Source organism: Ammospiza nelsoni, chromosome 10, assembly GCF_027579445.1.
Source record: "Ammospiza nelsoni isolate bAmmNel1 chromosome 10, bAmmNel1.pri, whole genome shotgun sequence".
In the NCBI taxonomy this organism is placed as follows: Eukaryota; Metazoa; Chordata; class Aves; order Passeriformes; family Passerellidae; genus Ammospiza; species Ammospiza nelsoni.
In genome coordinates, this window is record NC_080642.1 from 14,401,947 (window position 1) to 14,427,603 (window position 25,657).

Below are 25,657 nucleotides of genomic sequence, written 5' to 3' on the forward strand. Positions count from 1 at the left end.
TGAATTAGAAATACCCTGAACTTTTGAGAAGAATCTTCAGGAAATTTCTACTTACCACAAATTTTAGCATATGACAGAGATTTGCACGGTAAAGGACCTTGGTCTTCTGTGCCCAGAATCTCAGCAGTTTCACTGTGTAACTTGCCAAAGATGCAGGGAACAGGATCAGCACTAGTGAAGTCAAGGGAAGCTTTTTATCTCTCAATACACACAGATTTGGGCCTCTTTGGGTGCAATTTTCAAACCAAAGGCCTTTAATGCATGTGTAAGAAAAATCTGTCAGCACAAGTCTCAAATGACCCTACAATATTTATTCTTTCAAAAGCGTGTATGGTATAAATATTCCTGTTCCCTTTTTGTAGCTGAATAACCCACAGTACAGAGCCTTTAAGTACCAGATATTCATTTCTACAGATGCAGTAACAGTAAATTGCACCTGCAACTTCAATTTCAAAGATGATTCACACTTTTTATAAGGATTTTTTTTCTCTCCACAAGTAGTAGTTATAAAAGTACTTGCCAATAGAAAGGAAAAGTGTTCACGGTATGGAAGACAGTCTGGAGAAAAAAATTACCTAGACTGTTTTAAACTGTTAGAAAGAAAGAAAACATTGACTTCATAGGTCTCTATTTTGCTACTGTTCCAGCTCTTATCAAAACTTTCTCATCAGATTTGCTGTCATGAGAGAAGCAAGACACAAAACTGGCCAGTGAGCATTTCTTATGCTATCAAGTGTGCTGCCTGCAGGCAGCAAAAATAAATAGGGTGATATTTAGAAGAAATAACAGAATGAGAAGCAAGTTTGTGAATTCTGCTTTTGTGCACATGTTAAACAATTGAGGAGAGGCAAAAGTAATACCATTGCTTTCATAAAGATGGGAGTGATGAAGAATGCCAATTACACAATCTGCCACTCCATAAATGCAGAACTGAATGCTTCTATATCTACAAACACATATGCTGCTCCATTTAAAAAATGGGAGTTTTTTGTGACCCAGAGGGAAAAAAAGGGAAAAAAGTGTAAGGAAAGCAATTGACATAATAAAGTAGGTGGAAGAAAATATTAGTAGTATCAGAACAGTTGAAAACATTTCCACTGACATCACTGAAGTCAGGATTCTACTGCACCTCTATACTGGATAGAAAGCTTTTCTCTTTGAGTACTGACTCAGGGTGACAGTGAAGTGTATTTTTAGTGACAACAAAAGGCAATTTTCTAACAGAAGGGATTCTAAATAAAGGTCAAGTAAAACTGTACACAAGCTCCAGGTCAGGTTTAGTATGGCCTTTTGGACATAAAAATGAGGAATAGTTTTCTGTTTGCAGCTAAAAAGTAAAAATTTTGGAAGAAGTCTTTCTTGACCTACTTATGTGTGGAAGCCTGATGACTTCAGAGTATTTCCTACTGGGAAAAAAAAAATTAATAGCAGCTGTCCTTCCCAAACTGCACACACTTGCCAGCATTAGAAGATTTGAGTTATTTTCCCGCTCATGACAAACACAAAGTACATTTTAGTATTCTACAAACACCTTACAATAACTAAAAATATATCAGTTCCCAAAAGTTAATATGATTTCATTAGCTGTTTGAAAATTCATGTTAGACTTTTCCCCTTTCCATGGATTACCGTACATTTTTCTTCTCACTCTTCTTTCCAAGTAAGGGAGGAAAAATTATGTATATGTTTTCTAAGGGAATGATTAACTGGTTTCTGCAGCTGGAATGTCAGCCTTGGTCAGTCCTGGAAAAGCCAGGTAAGCACTTGTTGATACTCGAGAGGTGCTGTGCATTTCTTTCACTTCAGCTCTCACCAGGTTTTTATTTTCTTTGCAGTAATCTAATTTGGGGAAAACCCTTTAAAGTACCACAGGTAGTAAGAAAGGGAGTAAAATGCACCTGCTTTCACTACTCAGATAAATAAAATATTAACTATTAACTGGCAACTTTTTGAACAAAGTGAAGCTTATGTAAAATTCTGGTCTTTGAGAACCTGATTTATCTAGCCACATAGAGTGTTCATAGATTAACTAAATAGATCCAAGCCCTGGTTCTTAACTAGCATCCCTAGATCTTGAAGAAATTCTAAAAAGTTTGGTACAGCCTTATATTCTGCTCCTATTAATCTGCATTTTATGACACTTTCTCTGTTTTGCTATCTTTGAATCTCATCTCAAAAGCTCTATGTTTACAGTAGGCTGACATACTTATGTGACCTTGAGGTATCTTTACTGTATTCTAGATTTATTTCCCTTATCTTGAACTTCATGGTGGAGCTCTGAATTTTATCTAATATCATGATAAGAATCCCAGAGCAATGTCTTCTCCATCTGCCCTTTCATTTGTCATTTTTCTGTGAAGAAGCCAGTACTGTCTGCCAATCTAAAACAAACCAGCCATATGTAGCCATGTGAGGAGCAGCTGAGGTCACTTTTTTACGTTCAGCCAGGGAAGAGGAAATTGAGGGGACGCCTCACTGCAGTTACAGCTTCCTCATGAGGAAAAGAGGAAAGGCAGACTCTGATCTCTGCCCTGTGCTGACCAGTGACAGGATTGAGGGAATGGCCTCAAGTTGTGTCAGGGGCACTTTAGTTTGGGCATTAGAAAAAAGGTTCTTCCTCCAGAGGGTGGTTGGGCACTGGAACAGGCTCTCCATGGAAGCACTCACAGCACCTGGCAGAGCTCAGAACTGGTTTTGGACAAGGTTCTCAGGCACAGGGTGGGATTCTGGGCTGTCCTGTACAGGGCCAGGAGCTGCACTCAGTGATCCTGATGGGTCCCTTCCAACACAGAATATTCTGTAATTTCTTTTATGATGCCATCATCAGTGTTGATCCAGTAACATTTATCTACCAGATCAAGACCTTCTGGAAGACAAACTTTCTTTTAAGTTTCTCAAGGACACTGTTCCCTCTCACCACAGCACAATGGCCTGTCTGTACCTGCAGTGATACCTGCCATATGAAGAATTAGGTCCTGTTGCTTTGGCAGGTGTAAAAGGCATCTCATGAACTTCAGAATAGAGGACAGATAAGTACTATCTTCACATATGAGGTATCAAGCAATTATTTTCAATTTTAAGCACTTTTTTAAAATTAAGATGTAAAACCACTGTACTAATTTAATTTCTGTCCTGAGTAGAGGCATCTGAGGGTTTCTCATAGGAGAGACAAAATTTGTCTCAAATATAATTGAATTATTTGATAAATCCGCAATGCTAGATAAAAATTTTATGCTGCCTAATGCACAAGCTGTTAAGTCCCTACTATTAAATCTGATGCCTGGTAGTAAATCCAAGCTATAATGAAAAATAAAATAGATCTTTGTGTTTACTCATACTGTAGTAACTGTCAAACAACACTAAGGATTTTTTTCTCAATGAAGAATATGCTTTCAGCAAAGAAGGAGATTTGTAAACATATTTCTGGTTACAATTTAAAAAGATGTTTTGATTCAAGAGTAGAAACTTGCATGTTTTCTGGTGTTCCTTGGACAGATATCAAGCAGGGGCATCAGTTCTTGTGTTTCTAAAAGCTAGAGTAAGTTATAACTAATCCACAAAGCCAAAGTGTATTCAAAACAATACATTTGAAATGCAACACACAAACCTAATTCAATCATAACAATATTCAGCTGACAGAGAAAAGCAAGATGCAAAAACATCCAAAACAAATTTCAGGTTTAGTAATCACAAAGGTCAACATATTTTTAAAGTATTTGTTCATTTAGATACAAAGAAAAAAAAAGAGTAAAACACATTACTAGTCCTCAGTTACAATGTAGTATATTAAATGCAGAAATTGTGAATGTAATTCTGAATGTCAAAAAAAAAAAAAAAAAGCTATTACCTGTGCATTTAAAAAGTGAGTTGTGGGGAAAGAGAAAAGTGCCTGGAACAGAAGCCAGAAAAAGGCAAAAAACTAGCAGGGAAAAGCTACAGACAGGATGTTTGTTTTATCTGTGACTGACCAGAATGCTGACCTGACCACAGGGTCTCCAGTGCTAGCAGCTGCCTCTGCTTTCCTCAGCAGCTTGACCCATGTAGGATATTTCCTTTCCACAGCCCTGGCTGCTGGGGAGCAGGCTCTGGACAGAGCAGGCAGACCTTGGCCGGTGAAGGAAGGCTCTGAGAAGGCTTCTAAAGACAGAACATGTTGAGAGGACAGGTCCATCTACTACTGATTAATTAGCAGAGCACTACTCCTCCTGCCAAATGTTTTAAAGCGACACTGAGATGACTAAAAAATATTCCTACAGCAGAACAACCACACGTGAGCAAAATTGAGTTGTTAGGCTACTTTTTTTTCCCCAAAATACTCATTTAGCTACGGGGGGGGGGGGGAGGTTCTGTATGTATTTGCTTTCTTACTGACTCCAACAGCCTCTTTTCTTAGTATCCAGTTTCAAACACACAAAGGATAGGTGTATCTGGATACTAAGAAGAAAAAAGCAGATAACACCTTGGGAAAGGGCCCACTTTATTACAAAATACCATGCCCCACACACCTGGCTTTTTCAGTACAGGAAATCCTTAGCATGACTTGACAATAATCTTCTGGATAAGCATCTAAGCCTGCAGAAATCAGTGCACTCAGCACTGGACCATGCTGCATTTGAAAACAGAGAAGACCAAATCAAAGTTAAAGAATAACTGCCATTTTTGCACAGTAAATAGCCTTCTTGGCTAACTAATGTAAATAAAATTCCATAGAATACTCTTCCATTTTGCTGGCAGATATCCTAAACAGATTTCCTAATTCTAATAATATTTAGATTTACTATGCTATTTCTCACTTTTCTATTTCCTCTTTAGTCTGTCACCCAAGGGCATCAATTACTTCTTGGTTTTTGGTATATACTGACTTGATTTGCATAGACATCTCACATGATGTATTTCTTATATTATTGTGCTTCTCTGTGTAAATAATTCTCTAAAATGGTTGCAGTGCTGAGCTAAAGTAATATTTATATACATTATGCTCCTGATATATTTAGGGCTGTAAGCTTGTTTCATAGAGCTATAGCATGATTCATAGGATAAACTCAAAGGAACAAAACTTGGATTCAAGAACACACTTTCAGTGTACCCAAGTAAAATTATACAAGGGCATGAGAAGCAGTATACCAGAGTTATGTAATTTCCAGGAAAATGTCCAAAATAAGTTAAAAGCTTCCCAGCCTTTACAAATGGTGATGGTTATCAATCTAAATGGCAGACATGCTAGTCTTTATTTGTGAACTGTTTCCAGAAGCACCTACATTCTGTGATGGTAAATTCCTGGCCCAGATGTCTGTATTGCCACCAGCAGGCAAAGCCTTTAACCCAGCTACCATCCTGGAGCATGCCTGCAGGCTGGCATGCCCTGCCAGCTGCCACTGCTGCTGTTCCACAGATGTGCTCACAAGAGGACAGGACCCTTTGAGGGCAGCTTTTCCCCACCCCAGAAGAGCCCACTGGCTATTTCAGGCATAAAGAGCCACATGTTTGCATCAGAGAATGAATCCAAATTTTTAGAAAACCCCTTCAGGTACAGAGTTCTCTTGGTTTCTCACAATAGAACAACTTTACCTTGTCTAAATGATTAAACAGTCCCTGAAGCAGAGAGATGAATGCACTGAAGCCTGTCTTTGCTTCATGAGGAAAATTGAGGCTCACATCTAAATAGGTAAATAGTACCACCACTACTATCACAGATGGGACCCTCAGAGGATATCACCAAATGCCATGGAGCCCTCACTGTGGTTAACCTTGCAACTCTGGATGAGGCAAAGGAAATGTGAAACAAGGCTTTGGAATGTGCTCTGTTCCCCTGGGCCAGAGGCGTCTGGAGTTCTAGGAGGCAGCAGTGCTTTCCACAGAGAATATCTAACACCAGACTCTAGTCCAAAACCCAAGGCAGATCCACTGATGAGTGCCCCCCAGAGCAGAGAGCTAAACAGGGAGAGGAACTTTTGCTTCCCACCCTCTCTAAGCAGCTCATTTTTAAGTAGCTTCAGGGAATTTTCACTCATCAGGATTCTAAAGTCTCTTTATGACTAAGCCTTGTTACTACAGAACTCAAAGCTGTCCCACAGGCACTTTGGGGTCTGGCATGTAGGTGATGCAGTGCTGACTGTGACAACACCCAAATATCCCAAAGAATCAGTTTCACAAACATATTTCATAAAGACTTTATAGAACCTCAGCAGATGGAGTTCCATAACTCCTGTGCACACTACATAGCACCAACACAAAAAATGAGAGGCTCAGGAGCTTGCTGAGAAAATGGTTTATCAACAAGGACCATAGAACTGCGCCCCCTGACCAATTATAACAAAATAATATCATAACTACATGAGGGTGTCCATTACCTTTTCTACATTATTATGTAACTACCACCACACTTGGTTCACCGCTGATTGCAAAAATTAGTTACTTCCTTTTCTGTTTTCAAAAGAGATGTCTGCAGCCTGGGCAGTGGCACAGGGCATCCCTGTTTCAGAACAAAGTCCTGCCCAGTCACACTGGCTAGACAGGATTAGGGGAAAGGGAACAAACCATCTTTGCAGGACTGTTGCATGGGCTTGCTATTTTCATCTGGCAGTTTGGTTTATGAGACTGCTGCTCTGTAATGTTTCTTGTGAAATGTCTCTCTTCCCCTGTTCTCAGCATTACCCCATTAAGCAGGGGGAGAACTTCCACCCAATCTTTATTCAAAGTCACGCTGGTTCCATAGAGATATTTTAAAACTGACTTAAAGTCAGGCAAAACCTTGAGTGGACACCTTTAGTGCACTAGACACTAATGACTGAATTACCTGATTTAAAGTTTCAGCGGTACAGCCCTGAATATAAATGTGCCCAAAGCTAACAAATTAAATAGCAAAACACAGCAAAAAGTCTGAGCAGTCTAGCAGTTCTTTGGAGAGATGCCAAAGTTTAATAGCACAAACAGAATAAATAAACTCTATGAACAAATCAATATTTCAAAGGTAACATCTGTTCTGCACCAGCTCCTGGTGTGAATAGATTCATCTGTGCACGCATACAAGTGGGCTAATGGGATTCAGTGTGCTCCAGTACCCACCAGCATGCTTTGTCTTCATCAAAAACTCTAACGTCATGGGATTCCAAGAAACGAGCCAAATAACTTATACCTACTTTGCAAACTTTTTCATATGAATCATTACATTAATCCCATCGAATCAAAACCTGAGGATATTTACTCAGAACTGTAAAGAGATAAAGGAGTCTGAAAAACCGTCTGAGAGAAACTGTTTCCCCTTGGTTCCAATTTTTGAATCTTGGGCATTTGATAGATTCCCAAGACTTCATAAACACCAAAACTGTCCTGTGCCAGAAGTCATGTGTCTGCTTTGGCTTATGCTATGCTTCACCAATTTAAACCAAACTTTCCATAGAGTATGTGACACAACCTAGTTATATCAAATATAAAAGAAAAGAGGCATGAAACAAGCTGCAAAAAGGATCTTTTATCTTTGTTTTATGATTTCTCTGAAGGAGCAGAAATCAATGCTTTAGCTGGGTAGAAATTAGACTTAATATTATGCTATGCATAAACACTGTTTAAATCTTAAAACTATTAAAATTAACCTTGCCTTTACACAGCTCCATTACAAAGATAAGGAAAATTGTGGGTTTAGAGTGTTGAGTTCTTTCTCAATACTTCAAAATTGCATGTTGGTTTAGTTTCTTTTCTATAACTATTTCCCACTACAACTTTTTACAAACACCCTTTAATGCTTTCTTTTCATTTTTTCCCCAGCATGATTTTCATCAAATTTTGCTCACAATGTAAACTATAGTGTCTTGTAAACACAACCCCTACTAGCAAATTAATTATTAATATGAGTTGTTCGTTTGAGGACAGATATCTGGACATTATGTGGTTCTAACACCTCCTAGGAGCTGTGCAGTAGAGGAGAAGGAAGCTGCATCCTGCAAAACCTAGGGAAAGAGGCTGGGTCAGGGTCGTCCTTCATGTGTGCCAGGGCAGCCTCACCTCCCAGCAGCTGCTGCACCAACAGCGTTGCTGCAGTGCAGGACGAGAGCTGAAGAGCTTGGCTGGCTCCTGCCTCAGCTGACACCTCCTTCCTGCATCCCTCACTCCTCGCAGGGCAAATGCACAGGTTTGACCCAAGGCCTGGCAGAGGCTGCACCCACTGCAGCTGGCACAGAATGGGGCAGGCAGAGGGCAAGGAGGGAGGGAACAACACCATTTGGCCATGGTGAGAAAACACCTAAGCTCGGACACCACACTATTAAGGAATTTTCAATTTCAGCCCCAATAAGACTCAGATAAGCAGCTGTGATTGACAGCAACATTAATTCAACTGTAGCCAGTTTCAGGATCAGATAATATTCAGCAGCAGAAAGAAAATTGGCACATTAATGCCCAAAAGTCAAAGAGAAACTCATTTTGAGGAAATCACTCCTGCACTGGGTAAAAGGGTACTGAGAAAACAGAATGAAAACAAACAAACGAAAAAAACCCAAATTGTTAGTTATTTCTTAGGGTTTGAGTTTTTACTTTTTCTAGTTTTAATTTTGATATTTAATGGTGAGTAGGCACCATTTTAATTGTAAATCTCTTTTTATGCTTAACATTTGGGGTGAGGTATGACAGTGAATGTGTGTATAAACATGATGGAAAACTCCTGCACGATGTTAATGAAAAATCATCAGCTTATTTTTTTATTATTACTACTATACTCTTTGTTCTCAGAAAAATCAGTAACAAACTATAGGCTCTGCTGCGCTCAACACTGCACAAAAACCAAAGTTTTCCCACACCCTACAGGACAGCAACCTGCAAGACATAACACCATACAGAGATACAGATAATTTCTTTCTATACTTCTCTCTATTACATAGTATATTTTTAATATAATATTATAACACTTTAAGGAACTCAAACTAGTTAAAGCTTTTCTGAAGCATTTGTCTAAGAAAACTCAGTGGAAGTGAGAGGGACAACACAAAAAACATGCTATCTGGAAAATGTAATATGTAGATAACATGTGCTAAGATGATGCAGAGGTAGAGGGACAATTCTTAATGTCCCTCTCCTTAATTCATGAGAGGAATGATGGGGTGGGAGTTACTGTGAAAGTTATGTCAAGCAGAAAAGCCAGGGAAAAAGACAAAGAGTGAAAAGAAAGAAGAAACAAAAAGGGAGGACAAACTGCGTACATGAACCCCCAGGGATTAAGAATGACAAATCATCACCAAGTCTCAAATCTAGGGCATAAGGCAACAACCCCTTAGCAGGACCCACTCTTAGTAACAGCAGCACACCTAAAGGCTTTGCTCTTCTAAAGCTGCAGTGTTTCAGCTCCAAAAGTCAGAAAATATCTCTACTATTTTCATTCGGCATGCAGTGTACACAATGGTACAAACCAATGTTTATCCACAAAGGCTATGTTTTCCTTTAAAACTATTTTGCTCAGGTTTGAGTGATCAGTGCACATGCTACTACTTTTTCTATCCTCCTGCCCACTGAGGGTTTTGCTCAGCTGCCAACTCTCCAGCCAAAGGTCAGGAGTCAGTACAATATGACAAGCTGATGAGCCTCCTCTCCTAACCCCTTCATCTAGAGCTTGCTTAACAGAGGGTCAGAATCTTCCAGTTGCAAAATTCATCCAATTATGCTGTTCCTTGTCCCTTGTTATCACCTCCCAACTCCTCCAAGTTCACATTAATTTTCATGGTATAAGCACAAATGCACATGTACAATAGTTTATCTTGGCATCTAAAAGACAAGGATCAGTAGGGCAGGCTTAGAACTGGAGGAGGGAAGAAAGTGAATCACAAGTGTATTCCAAAATAATTGTCCCTTGGTTACCAAAAAAACATTCAAAATGGAAATGTTTATATGAGTTCAAATAGCTTTTAGCTATTTGAACTCATATAAAGCATTACACTGCCAATAAGAAAATCAGGCTTCTATTAGTACTGGTATTGTGTATTTGAATTTTCTGCCCTTTGCTAGGCTGCCCCATAATGTTATCTCACACACACACAGGGATCAACCATGCCTTAACTGAAAGTCAAATCCTGCAGGTACAGACCATGCAATATTGATCAAACCAGAATGAGTTGATACAGCAGAAGCACAGATGCTACCTGGGAGCTGGGACCTGCCAGTCTCAATTCCTGAAGGAAACTGCAGAGTATTTTCTGTGCATTGCTGAAGTGAGGCACAGAACATGACGTGGATGTAGCTCAGCAGGTCATGGCCAAAGACTGAATGAGTTCTCTCAGGTTCCTCGGTGACAGAGCTGAGATGCAGGCCAATAAAACAACCTGACACACACAATCTCAAAATGGTGATAGGTCTGTTCTAAGTTCCATCTCATCTTTACACAAGCACAGAAGGCTGATTTAACCATTCAGACAAGGTTACTGGAGCCATAAAAGATAATCTGCTGTCATCTTTTCTTTCAGGTTAAAAAGTCTTCTGCTTGCCTCTCAATATGATGTTTTAAGTGTTTCTTTGTCAAAACTGTGAGGTCAAAAGAGTGCTCTGCTAATAAACCTTTCTGCATCTTAAATTCCTTCCACTTCATGTGTCACAGGCTCCTTTCAGTTTGCTCACCTGAGAAGGTTCACAGGACAATGCCTCGGTGCCCCAGAGTGACAGGAGAGGAAACCTGCACGTCTCAGGCACTTCTCATGTGTCAGAGTGCTTTACTGTAAGTGACAATCAGCGTGATACTGAGAAAAACAACTAGAAATAAGAAAATCAAGGAAGGAATGATACAGAGAGGGCATAACATATTTTATAGTAACTGATATTGACAAACACAGCAAAGGACAGCCATGCAACACCACCAGATTCAAAGTCCTCTGTTGCCAAGACTGGGGCCTGAGGCACACCCCTTATGCTCTCCCTTACCTTTCTACAGGTCCTTTCTAAGATGACCCAAGCTGGCTAAACAGGAAATTAATTTCTTATCTGTCTTCAAATGCACACTATTCCCTTTTGTCTCTCTCAAACAGTAATATCCCGTGAGGCAGGGTACCTTATGTGCCTTACTCAGAACTACACATATAGACTTGATTTGCTACTTCAACCTTGTCCAGCCAAACAGTTCTTATCGAAGACAGATACTGGTCTAATCTGACACAATTGGCTTTTGTTAAAAACACATCGCATTCTATCCAATTTTCCATGTAACTCCATGTCCTTGAACTACCCTTTTCCTTCAAAAGTGGTTCAAAGACTTTGTTTGGTACTGAGGTCAGACATACACAGCCATCCTCAATCCAAAATATTTACAAATCTCTGTCCTTGACTACTACCATAAGTCAGACAAAGCTGTATTAAATGTGATGGTCAAATTTTTTTTCAACTGAAAACTCAGCTTTCAACTGAATGAAAAAAGCCCTTGGAAAAACTTTGACTTTTCATTGAAGTGTCTGGCATCTAAACCCTGAATTATTTCCTACTGAGAAATCAAAGATATTTCTATTATAAATCATAATCTAACGTCTTGCAGAAATTTAGTTCAAATCCCTGACTAATCAGCTTACCCGAGAGTGGACCAAGAACTACTATGAAAGAGTCTGGAACCAAAACAAGTTACAAGAGTGAAATCTGAGTGGCAAACTCAAAGTTTTGGTATCCACTCTAGATTAGGAGTTATCACAGGACTTGTCAAAGATGGGAAAGAAAAACAGTGATCTCAATAAATGTCTTTCTTAACCAAATCATGTTCATAGAATAGCTACACCTGCTCATGCATGATATTGGTGGCTTTTGTATTAGGAGCAGCTCATGACTGAAACCCTGACAAGTGACTTCCTCCCTGTGATCAAACACAGAATGAGAAAACCTCATGCTCATTCACGCTGTACTGTACTTTTCCCCACCTCTATCACAGCCTGTATTTGTGTCAGGGGCAGCACCAGTGTGTGTGTGTGCAGTGTACTGGCAATCAACACAAGGGACTGATGCCAACCACAGAAGTCACTTTTCACACTTGCAGAAATCTGTCTTGTCCCCAGCCACATCCTGCCCCACGTTTGTCCAGCTTTGCCCATCACATCCCACTGTCCCCACTCACAGCGTGCCAGCATTCACGGGCTCACAGGAAACCTCAGGCCCTCTCAAGACAATTGTCCTGCCCCAAGACTAATGAGGGACAGGAGCAGGGAGATGAGCCACCCTGGCTGAAGATCTGGCTTTTCCTATTTCTGATTTACATTGATCACTGCTGATCAAAAGGTAATTTGATCTCTTAATATGTATCCTCTGTTATTTTAATCTGGCACTGTTCATAAAGTATTCTGGTTCATGTATTCAGAATTTTAAACTAATATTGGAATAAATACCTCATATTTCTTTCCATGGTCACTAACCTATTTTATTCTTAGATATGAGCCATAATTAATTATCCTCATTTGTTCTTTGCACTAGAATTTCCATATCTCTTAGGGAACAATATTTTGTGAGGGCTTTCTCTGTATTAAAATATCCTTACAACAGCAAAGATCTGGCTTGCCAGAAGGCTGCTTTCTTTGGATCACAGCAAAACCTATTCCTGGGCAATGTGTCTTCACATCTTCAACACAGAGCCCTCCCCTTCTTAATGTGCTTTCTTCAGAAGCCTATTGGAGAGTTTCAACTTCACCCAACCAGCTACTTGTGCCTATAACAGGGGTTACACATTGGAAAAATCTGCTGGAGAATCTGAATGCAGCCCTTGGACCAATCTGCTCACAGGAGTAGAGATTTTCAGAGGATGTATTAAAATAAAGTCTTGTATTAGCAGGACTTTACAAAAGTTGTTCTGCTCTCAGCACAGGGAGATGTAAGGACTGCTTATTTTAAGCCAGTCCCAGCACTTCTTAGTCATTACCAATCTGCCCAGAGGTACAGCATGCTACTGAGTAAAATACACTTCTGCAAAATGCTAACCATGTCCTGATCTTGCCACACAGCTTTTGAATCTACTTCCATGTCTGGAAGGAGCCTGGTTTCTCACAGTCCCACAACAAGCAATGCTACATTTCCATGAGCACACTGTAAGCTGTGCAGGTGCTGTCAGCTCGCTCAAGGGCTTCACCCAGCACAGCTCATGTTGGGATGCTGCTTTTGCATTCCACAGGGGCACACACAGCCCTGACTACAAGTTCTGTTTGTACACTCATACTGGACTAAGAGAGTAGCACTCCAGTCTATCCTCACCACTGTAATAAACAGCTTTTTGGAGACTTTCTCAGAATTTTCCTTTTCCTTGGATCTACTGTTCCCCTCAGACATGACACCAATCTCATTTTTTATTCTTTATACCAGTCTTCTGACAAAGAAAGAGAGATTCTATTATCTTTATACAGACTTTCTTTTCTAAAATATATAGTGAACGGTCACTTTTGTTTCTATTTTTTTTTATCTTTACAAAAACAAGCAAGCATCAGAATAAAGGAGATATTGTTCCTCCAAGCCTTCTTCCACATTTGTTGCTTGTCCTTCTATTAAATTCTGCAAGAAAAGAAGTTCTTTACAGGATTTTTCTCACAAGGGATTGTATTCTCCTTTCAAGTTGTACCTTTTAAACTCTGAGAGCATTCTTTGACTTGTGGCAATGCAGAAGCTGGAGATTTCTCAAAAACCCTCTCCACAGATCTGTGAACTATTTTAACTGTCATAATTCTGCTATATCTCATGTATTTGATTAAATATCTCATCTGACTTCCTGAAAAATGCCAAATAATTCTTTTTCTACTTTACACATAATTTTGGTGCATTTGCTTTAGCTCTCCATCACCAGAGGCCCATAGCAAGGCTATTAGTCCAGCTGTACTCACAGACTTCTAGCAGCCATTTCCTTGCTTTGCTTTCACTGCAGTATTTTAGTTTGAGCAGAATGCTGCCCATTGGTTTGGAAACTCTTGCTCAGATTATTCTCTTGTTACCCTCTACTTCCATCATCCTCCTGCTCCCAAGGTTCTCCTTTTACAGGGTAGAGACACTACAACCACTGCTATCTCCTCAGGAGCTGTCTTGGTGCAGATTCATTTTACCTGACATAATTTATTGATGAAAGGTTTCTGAAAGCTTTCACTTTATTTAAATCAGACTTTCTCTCTTCCCCTCTGTGATATTGAAGCAATTTACTTGATCAAAAACAATTTGTACTTATACTTCACTGCACTTAATTTTTAAGGTTTATTCTCTCTGCAGTCTGCAAATGATTGGATTTGTGGTGCCACTGGTATTAAACTGTCATTAGCAAGGGGTGCAACCACTGCCAGTTTACATTCTTCACACATCTGCTTTCTGGAATACTTCTCTGCCAGATGGTGATGCCAAGGACAATCTCATGAAGCAATCTTCCACGCAGAGTGCAGAAAGCCCTGCTAACTTGCCTGTGCTCCTAAATTAGTTCCCTCTGCCAGCACCAGGGTTCAAGTGTTTTATACAAAAGCTGTACTTCAAGTGAAGAGCTTCAAAGTGATCTCACCTGAGGCAGCTGGCACCAGAGACTTCCTAAGGCTTTAAGGTCCTGTGCACAGCCAGGTCACAACAGAGTTCATCCTTTCTAATGCAATAATTATTCTTACTCATACCAATGGTATCTCCCATTCTGTAATCATGTTAAATGTACCAAATGCAGAAATTCCTCTTCTGTAGGAAAATAAACCCTATTGCCAAGGTACAGGCAGAGCAGTTTTGGAATGTCCTGAGAAATTTCTATGCCTTAAAACATGCCAGGAAATCCTTTTAAATTTTCCAAGGTCAGATTTCTTTTTATGAATCCCATGTTCACTCAGGTTCTCACTAGCTAAACATTTACAGTTTTGCTGGGTTTGGTGCCATACTTATTACACAGAATTTATATGGTTTTTATCTTTTTCTTCTAGATGTATTTAATGTAGTGCTTTCTTATTATGAAAATGGATGTCTTTTATACACTCCTAGTTTCCTTGGTATGGAGAACATTGTGTTTGATTTCTTATATTTTGCCTTAGGAATTCTATATCCTCATGTTCTGAAGTGAAATTCATTTCACCAAGTTTTACTTAATTATTGGGCATCTACATCTAATTGAATTGTTTAAACTGTTTACAGTCCAGAAAGGGAAAGAAACTCATCCTAATCTCAATTCATTCCAATTATGAATGACTCCTTTCAGCGCTGGAGTTAGTCTTGGATTTGGCCGTTTCTCTTTGCTGATGAAAAAGTAAGACTGGCAGGTTAGATGTCTGCCTGATAACCTGCTAAAAGATGTCTGAAAATAGGGGGATACCAATGATGCCAACTTAACATCACACACATTTTTCAGAAAAGTCCTGTGCATATCCTGAACACCAATGTGATTTGCGCAGCAGCCTCACCTATTTGCTGTGTGGAGCTGACTCTTATGCATCTCTGGTGGTGCTGTTTAGTTGGTTGTAAGTTTTTTGGTATTTTTCATTTGTTTGAGGTTTTCATTTTTTGTGGTGGGGGTGGTAGTGCTTGTTTTGTTTGGGGAGGGTTGGAAGGCTATTTTGAGGGGCAGTTGCTAGTTTTTGGTCAGAAGAAGACAAAAAAAGACAAGTAACATTTTCTTGTTACTATACAACTGATGCCAGGGAAAGTCTTTCTTCTATTCTTTATCTGCCTTGCGTAGCCTGCATTTTCCAAACTTCCTTCTAATGTTAATTTGTCTCTTCATATATTCTTTTTTAATCTTATATGAGTATTCTTCCACCCTTTGCATGCTCTATCCTTCCACTTTCAAGAGTAGCTGCATTACCACTCATCAGTTATATAAGCAGGTTTCCATTTAGGTCTCTGATTTTTACTTACGTGGAGGCGTTATATTCAGGATATAATAGACTTCAAATAACTTGAGTAAGGTGTCTTGATTTTCTGCTCTGCCTCAGGGAGCTGTCAGCTGAGACTGTGGTCTGCAAATACTCCAGACACTTTACTCAGCACACATAAGAGAACAAGCCACTTCTCAGTCTGCAGCTACTTATAGATAAAAAGATGTGACTAAGATCAGTTCCACTGACTTCCTCCATGTTGCCCACATCTCTGCAATGCTTCCAGTTTCAAGGTTGAAAGCAGCAAATTTTTAGCCCTATTCTGCAAAAAAGCCAGAGTTAAATTCCAGATATAATGTCAGACCCTAAGAATTAAGTCAGACAGACTTTCCCATAAATACAGACTGAACCAGATCTGATTAATACTGATTTTCATTCCTCTCCCTGTTTTCAGACATGAGAAAGACAGAAAGAATGAATCTTTAAAAAAAAAAAAAAGAGACCTGATGATTTGACTTTGCAGAGCTACAGTATTATTCCTTTTATCCTCAATTGTTTAGTATTTTAAGTTACAACAGTAGCAGACTTTTAAATTTTTTTTAACCACTCCTTGAACAGATTTTAAAAAGTTACAAAGAACTAAAACAGAATTTGCTAGTAACAGCTATAAGTTAAAATGTAATTTATACCAGATTCAGTGATTCCTCCTCAGCTTTCTCCACAGTGCAGATTAATTTATCTTTACATGTTAAATCACCACAGATCTCACGGGTTTTTCAAACACACATCTGTTATTCTAACAATTACATCCACAATAACCGTTACTCAATTGTCCAACCATCCCCATCCTCTACAACTGCCATGGTACACAAGAGCATGTAGAGCATCCTCTCTGGCAAGAGCCAGGAGGAGAGCTCCCCTAAAACCCCTCTCCTCCTCTGGGGCAGATTTGTCATCTGCTGCACATGCCCGGCAGAGCTGGTGATGTCTCTGTGCCTCCCCAGCTCAGTCCTGCACACAGGCTGTGCTCTGCAGCACCCCAACAATCTCAGTCAGCTGCTGGCAGGAGCCAGCCACGAGCACAGCTCAGCCAGAGAAAAGTTCCATGGTTTGCCTGCTCCCTGTCAAACACCACCAAAATGGAAACGTTTGCTCTTTAGGCTAATATGTAATTTATACCAAATCATCCTTTAAATAAAACCCACGCACAAACTGAACTCTAACAAAGAGCAAAATGTGATTTCTCTTTATCACAGAAAATAGATTGAAAAACTGGAAGTGACATCTTTACTTTCATACCTTTCTTAATTATATTTCTTCATAAACACAACAAAAAGTAGTATTAAAAACTCATAAGTAATCTACAAATTGAGACTCCAAAATATTCACCAAAAGGACACTAAAACAAAAAGCTCAAGAAATCTTAAAAACATCGCACAAAGGATGAATTTGGGGTGTGGTGACATTGACTTCTAGAGATTCATGCCTGCAGCAGAAATATAGCACCTAGCAGAAGAATACCAAACAACATATGCAACAATTGTGCTCTTATAGCAGTCTGATATAGGAAAACATCCTCTGAAAAAATATTCTATGTAATTTTGATTAGCAGCACAAGAATTCCTATACTTTGGTGCTTTTTAATAGTAAATAAAGTGTGAGCATATTTTCCTTTGGGAAGATGGGTCTGCCTGCAGTTACAGAGCCCCCATTATGTGATGGGGCAAAAGGCAAACCACCTTTGGGGCCAAATGCAGGATTTTCCAGAGCTGCCACATGTATTTCCACCTGGACCACAGCTGCTGCTTTGCTGAGGGGGTGGGTGGGGTGCTTGGGTTTGATATTCTGTGTGGTTGTGTTTGGTTTATTGGGGGGCAGGTGTCCCCCCTAGCAAGTTATTTCTCTCTTACTAGGATATTTTTCACAGCAGAGCTAGGATTAGGACTGGGCCAGGATTCTGCTCCTCCAACAAAAGGAAAGTGAACTCTGAAGTCCAAGTCTAAACAGCCACAACATTTCTGGCAGAATATCTTTCTCTATTTGAACACAGTAATCCTTTTTTAACAAAAATAGTGATTTTCACCAGCATCCTCAAAATCTGACAGAACATGTCAATTAAAGTGTGGCCACAGAAATTTTTAAGTTCTGATTGTGCATCCTAATACTAAGTCACAACTTCTCTTTACACCTTCAGTTTTTCTGTATGATGGAAAAGCTAAACATTCTGCAATATGGCTGATGGCAGTAGCATTTCTCCTCAAATTTACCTGGGACTTCTCACTTAAAAATGTTCTTTCAGGTTACCTGTGTCTTTGTGAAGCAGGAGCTACACAGGAGGAAGATTTCAATAATAGATATTTGTTTCAGACAATGCTAAAAAAAAAAAAAAAGCACAATTCCATGGTGTGATTCCTGATAAATCTTCATGAGATTATTTTTAAATACATTGCACTTCGAGTAAAGAGGACATCAGATCAGTCAAATTCAGAACAGACAGAAGCTGAACCAGGACTGCGGAAACAGATTTAGATATTGAGCCTGGTTTCTGTGAGACAGAAAGGGAGAACTGCGCCTGGCAAGACTGAAACTGCCTGGGCAGTTTCAAACAGCAATGAGGCAAACCAGGGTAAACATTTCTGGGTATGTGAACTGAGAGTGGAAGCCAAAGATCAATGGGAAAATGGGTATTTGATTATAAAAGCAGGGCATGGTAACATTCCTGCATCACACATGGATTAAAATCCTCTGCACATGCCTACACTGGCACCCTTAATCCAGTTTCAGAGCTCAGCAGTTGCCACCTTTCCAATATTGATGTCATTCTTTAATTCAGGCAGCGCTGTGGCACAGCCCTGGGGTGGGCTGTGTGCCCAGGGAGTGCAAAGCAGCTCTGCCCTGCTCTCTTCTCCCATCCCTGAATGGGGCAGGCACCAATTTGGTCTGACTGTAATTTCCCAGTTATGCCAAGAGGCTTGCACTTCATTTTTCCAAATTTTTAAAGCAGCCTTAGTGCAACATCTACCTTTTCCTATTACACTATTTAAATTACATCTCCCTGGAGATGCAACCAGAGCAGCTGGAGTGTGATAAGGCTTCTTGCCAGCCTTAAAATGCTGTAGGACCCACATCTGATATGCTTTTGAAATGCCAGCACTGCACACACTGATTTTTCTTCCTCTTTTATGCTGCCCTAAACGATGTGATTATGTCTGTAATACTATAAAGCAACTGTGTCAACTATAAAGAGGAAACATTTATGGCATAGGTTATTAAAACAATGAAAAATAGGCCAGTGCAATTTAAGTTCCTTGAGTGGGCTGAATAATAACTAGTTAAATAAGGAACAAAGATAAATAATTTATTGCAGAATCAACACAACAAGCACAAGAAAATTGCATTCACTTTAAACTGCATCTCAAGAGGCTTCAGAGCAGAAGCACGGACAGCACACAATGAATGTGTCAGAGCAAATGCAAAATGAAGGGGATTTAGAGAACCTGTTGCAAAATGGAGTAATCACTCAACTTCAGAATATCCACATACAGAAACACCAGCCAGTGAAACACACCAGACAAAAGTTTACGCTAAAAGTAGTAGTGGCTCAAGGGACTGCAGATTGCTGTGGTGGCTGGGCAGATGGTCTGCCTCAGCACACAGCCCCTCCTGCTCCGTGTGGTCAAGGCTCTGTGCTGCCATGGGCAGAACAGGACTCATTTTTACAGAGTGGGATAAGTGCTCATTAGGAAATTATAAGGCTACTTACAACTAAGGCCTAGCTCAGACATCACTGGATTAAGAAAGGTAGAGTAATACTCATCTTCAATTAATTATTCTGGAAAAGAATGAAAGGACAGAGCAGACAGAACTCAGTACAATCAAATATAACTTCCTATACAAGCCTGCACTTCTTACACTCAGTCTGACAACTCAGTTCAAACAATTCAGGTTGTTTGTAATAACAAAGCAAATATTTCCAAAGATTAAAAACCTAGAATGAGGCTTGTATTTCCATTTTTGGCCTTTTAATTAGGTTTTTCTGAAGTGCTGAAAACAGAGCAACTCTAATTAATGGCTTTCATACTTTGCTTTTTAATAATAGCTCTTAACAGCCTGGCAGTTTGGAGGTTTCAGATCAAATTGGGAATGGATCAGAAAAGACTGTTTGGCTTGATTTTACTCTAACAGAAGTGAGAAAAATCTAAACTTTCCCTACACAATTAGATCTCATGAGATTCTCACCTTGATCAGGGTTCTGATAAGAATTTATATTAAGATCTCACCATCTTTTCTGAAATAGACTTAATTTTTCACACAAACTCGGTATATGACCTTGGGTGAAAAAACCACCCAATCTTCTGACTTAAATTTAAAAAATAAATGGAAAGCAGCTTAACTTTTAAAAATAAATACAAAATGTGCACGTAAAAGCACCACTATAAAACAATTTCCATGTCTGCAACATATAGGACATCTAAAATTCTTTAGCCTTGCAATTTTTAACTGAGATCAAAAGCATATTTTACATCTCTTCAGGATAAAGAATTTGTGCTTTGTGTGTAAAGCAGTGATACCATAAACAGCCAACAATGAAAGAAAAAGAGGCACTGGTGTGGATAGGCACAAGACTCAGTGTTCCTTCCTCAGTATTTCTACAATATTGCTGCAGAACCTGAATCACTATTATTACATTTGTTCCTTTCCTGTTTAAGGAGGCAGGGAGAAAGACTGGGGAAGATGGCACAAGCCAGAAAGCAAGAGAAGGAGCAGGGGAGAGAAAGTGGGACGACAAATCAATAAAGTAAATTTTCCCTAGCAGCAAAAATAGCTGACAGATCTGCTTCCCAAAGAACACTGAAAATTACTTTGTGAGTAAAAGTGGCAGAGAAGATAAGGCAACTTGAAGGACTCATGGGAGAGTTGCTATTGACAGACATGCAGATGATGTAATTGCTCAAGATGAGCAGGTTTTTCTTTTATCTCAATAAAGCACTTCTGGAAAAAAGATTGGAAAGGCAGGTATGAGACAATAGCATAAAGCCTCTTCCTAACTTACATAATTTTATGTAGAGAAGAGTTGATGTATGAAGTGGAAAAGAAATGCATTGAATGCTGAAGATCAGGTATTACAGAGAACAACTTACTTACACTCCCAGTGATAAAGGAATTTAATATTTGATGAAATACATTTTGTCTGTTGAAGAAATATATTGATTTTACAAAAGGCTAAAGATATGTGTTTAAGAAAACATTTGCTACTGTTCTGACATAAATTAGCTGATAAAATGGCATCTTAAATTGTCCTGTTTACTCTTCTGTGTCTTGCTCCAAGTGTGATATTTTTTATGCAATTTGATCAGGAGACAATCTAGTGTACACTTCCTGTTTCAGCTCCTGCTGCATTATGTATGCCATGACGTTCCCTTCAGCCATCCTGATACCCTTTCAAGACAGATTTTGAGCATCAGATGGTTTGGGTTTGGGGGGAGTTTTCAGGTTGTTTTTTTCCTGTTACTGAAAAACATTCAACAAGACTGATGACAGGTGAACGTATGCAGTAATGGGGAGGTGGGGGGACATAAAGAGATAGTATTTTATATACTACTGTTTAGTTAGATTTTTTTTGTGCTTTACAATTAAATTTCTTAGTGTAATAGAGCAGCATGTTGCCACCATTGTGCCTATTGCAAATATCCTTTAACAAACCTCACAGATATCTAAAGCCTCTCCTAACCCACGCTGGGCCGCCTCTCACATCGACATTGCCTGAATGGTGCAACCCTGTGGCCAGGATTCTGACCAGCCCCAGGGCATACGGGGTAAGTACCCAGCTTGGTTCCTTGTCTTCAAGGTGTTGGCCAAAACCTGCCACTTTGCATTGATCACTTCAGTACAGTCCCCTCTCTAAAACTTTTCACTTTTAATGCTAAGCACTACACCATTTCTTCAGTTGTGAAGAAGACAACAAGGTACATTTTCACGGATGGCCACTAAATACTGTGAGTTTCAAATGTGAGTGATATATTCTAAATAATTCATCCAGATGCTGAAAGTATTGGCTACCCATCAGCAATGTTTAAGCACTGAAATTATCTAACACATCTGAAGGGTAGGTTATGTTTCTCAACACTGCTTGAGAGCAGAACATGGTAAGCAACTATTGGCTTTAATCAATAAGATGGTAAATGAACACCTGAGAAAATAAGCATGTAATGAAACAAAATGAAAGTGAAATTGCATCAGAGTTCTTGTTCATTTAAGCTTTAACAAAACTCTCTCTCAAGAGCCTCTCTTCCACAGATCTTTTTCTTTGTTTCAATACAGGACCAACTGAAGGATGGAGACACAGTTTATATCATCAATAATGATGAATTGACTGAAAACTATGAACCATCTGCTCACATAGCAGTGCCAGCACAGGACAGCACAGCCTCCACCCAGGCTACAGGCAAGGAAGATATTCAGGAAGGAGACCTAGGATTAGGAGGATACAAACTCCAGCTTCAACACACTGCAGGTCAACCCCAGAATTCATTGGCATGAGCAGTGTAATGTTAATCACAAGAAAGAAGATGAAAACAATGAAACAAGAGATCCTGTTATGTAAACAAGAAGTCAGGAAAAAAGTGTACTAAGCACAAAAATAAAAAAAAATTTAGATTTCAGCAACTAACTGCCTGCTCCTCCCAGGAAAGGAGTTTGCTATCATATCCATATATTTACAACCATATGCAGGTTTTATGACTGTATCAGTTTTTAGGATAAAGGCATCGGGCAGTACCAGCCCACTGTAAACCCATTGCAGTAATGTTTTGTCTCAGCACTTGGCTGTATCTGCCACTCACATGTACACAGGCCTTGGAATATTGCTTGGAGTCTTCAGTAAGCTGGAATAGAGAGAAGCAGCTTCCTAACGTTCATGCTCACATGATGACAGCTCTTTTCTATAGCTGGTCCTGACAAGATCCACACATAACTACTCAGTAGCTATTACTTTTATAAGGAAAAAGCAGAAGATTCCTTGTCCAAGGAGTGCATGATGTGAAAATGCTTAAAACATGCTTTGCAGCACCTCAGTCTTCATAGATAAAGCCTCATGCCCATGGTATAGACTTGTCCTGACATCCAGCCAAATATTTTCTTTCTAAATGCACCTTATAGCCTGGTCCACAGAGGGTTTCTCTACGCTGCCACAAACTGAACACTGATAGTAGGAGACATGGAGGTGTATGAAATCAGCAACAAACACCCTTCATGGCAGCACTGAATTGGCACAACCACTGTTTAAAGCCAGTAGTAATACCAAAAGGCATTTGTCCTTACAGCTTGGCAACATGCAAAGCTTAAATGGGGGAAAAGGGTTTTTTGTTTTGAAAGATAATTCTAAACATACACTTTGATTTAAGAACCAAAATGTTTCTGGTTTTTACTGTTTAAGGAGAGTTGTTTCTAATCAAATATTTCTGCAAAACAATTATATCTTCAGACTGTCTGCTCCAAGGATAAATTTGTCTTTCTCTCTTCTTATGCTGGGCACTCAATGTTATGCTAGAAATGAGGACTGTGGTGGTTAGAAACAAAAGAGGGGAGGGAAAAAGCCACACACCACACAAGAGACAGGTATCAAAGTGTTCATTGTTCTGCATAAAGACAGTAAATGGATAACCAACTGCTCAGCCATACATACAGCTGGCTGTCAAACACTGTAAGGCATTAGTACAGATAGCTTTGGCACACAGCAGAGCTAAGCAGTGCAAAACCAGGGACAGAGCCAGGCTTCTGTTGTTAGAGCATGTGCCTTTTGTCACAGCACAAGTTTCAACTATGCATGATGATGTTCCTACTAAGAAAGTCAAAACATCAAGAGTTTTTAAGGAAACTAAAGAAAAATCTTTTAAGGAAGATCATCCTTAGTATACAAAGATACCAGGCAAGAAGAAATTTATCTAGAAAAAAAAAATCAAACTGTCTCTATTGATAAGTCCTAAAGATGAATAGGTCTTAATTTTGCCACAAATAAAATCTAAAATACAAATATAATCAATTTTTAGTCATTCTTTTCCAGTGTAATTAGTTTCTGGCTATATGTGACTCTAGAACAACCATTTAAATCATAAATTGGAACACAATGGAGTTGTGTGTGCTGTTACAAAAAAATCAGAAGCTTAAACTGGCATTTCATTTTTCCTAAATTCTAATCAAGGATCTTCAAAGGGCCTTAATCCTCATGTGGTTTAAAACAAATAATATTCAAGCATTAACTTATTCACTTAACTTATTCAAGATAAGTTCTTAGAACTATTGAATTTCCAACTCCATGCTTTCCTTTGTTTAGCTGCCCGGGCTGGGAAAAGACATGCAGCAGCTTGCAAGAAGGGATGAAGAATGGGTAAGGAGGGAAGGTTCTGTCACCAGGTACTGGGAGACAGCAGAGAACAGAGGAAGGAGAAGCAGGCACACACTGGAGTGAGCTGAAAATGTGGCAACCTAGCAAGAAGCTCTTGGGGTAGGTACTAACACCACCCTGACTTCAGCAGCCAGTTTCTGGTTTCAGCCTCTGGAAGTACTGAGGTGTGCCACCAGGCTTACCAAGCTTCTTGGATTCCAGTCCTTAGATTATACTGGAACTCAATAAAGTGCTGTAGCATAACAAAGATGCAAAGCTGTTTTTCACAACTGAAAAACATGAACTGGAAATGACAAGTTCTTCAATAATTCTGCTCTTAGATTCTACTCTGAAATGCATCCTACAGCATACTGTACAAGGGCTTACTGATGGATTTATTTATTGTGCCTATGTCCAGGTTTCTCACATTTGTACAATGATAAATGGAGAGCCCTGGGGTCTGAAATTCTCTGTTTATAAAAAAAGTCTGCAACAAATACTTTTCACACTGTTCCAGCCCTATGCCTTCAAGGGCTACTTTACTTGGTAGAGAAAGTCATCCCTTATGACAGACAAGCCATACTTCACATTTCACAGGTCAGATTTTTATGCTAAGACTACCAAAGAGGCTGAATCAGTGGTCCCAGCAGGAAGGGCATTTATCATCTGGGATCATGCTCAGCAACCAAAGTATCATTGGCTTTTAGGAAAATTAGCAATATGAGCTGCAAGCAAACCTGAAGCTTCTGCTGAATGGCAATAAGAATCTCAATTGTCCATTACACTCACCATTTCCCTATTTTAAGATACTCTTTTCGTGACACACAGCTCAAGAGAGTTACAACATTAGAATAAATGACATATTTGTATTCAAGAAAAAATTACTGACAACTAGTAATTCTGCATGACTGTTTAAACAATGTTAAGAGAGGTCTTTAATGTAATTTACAGTTTATACACTGGAGATTTAAACTACTCAATATCACACAGTGTTTGACTGAATGTGCAAGTCACTCATAAATGTGAAGCTATTCCTTCTATCTGACTTAATCTAATAAAACACTGCCTGGAAAATGAAACATAATATATATTGTCAAAAATGTAGTAACTACCTATTCATAATGAAGGCCAAAATGTGAGGCAAGGTGGAAATCTGGAATACTACTAAACCTTTCAAGCTTCAAAAGTAATAACTAGCATTTTATACAGAACTGTGAAGAGCATTTTGCTAAGTTTGAAAGCAGTGGAAAAAATCCTGGCTACACAGCAGAGCCAGTCCAAAAAGACACTCCACTGAAAATATCAGATCGCTATGATAACTTTCACAGAGAAGTGCAATATTTGGTAACCTCACTGGAAACAGGGACCATTGGAAGTCAACACTCATGGTACTGTGTTCAAAACTTAAACTTCTCAATAGTAAGGACATAAAGGCTATCTCCAAACTGATGAACCCTGCATATAACCTCAGCCAGGAAACTAATTGCAGCCCCGAGAGCAGCTCACAACTTTTTCACCT

General features: G+C 39.3%; 1 protein-coding gene across 1 annotated transcript in view; it reads left to right on the forward strand.

Moving 5' to 3' along the window:
• The window catches only part of SLC9A9 (solute carrier family 9 member A9), a 174,835-nt gene extending 150,316 nt beyond the window's left edge, over positions 1-24,519 (forward strand). Inside the window, exons 15-16 of the mRNA XM_059479635.1 lie at positions 21,466-21,571; positions 22,077-24,519. Coding sequence (XP_059335618.1) covers positions 21,466-21,571; positions 22,077-22,295 — 325 coding nt within the window. The 3' untranslated portion in view covers positions 22,296-24,519. The remainder of the gene's footprint in view (positions 1-21,465; positions 21,572-22,076) is intronic.
• Positions 24,520-25,657: the final 1,138 nt, after the last annotated feature.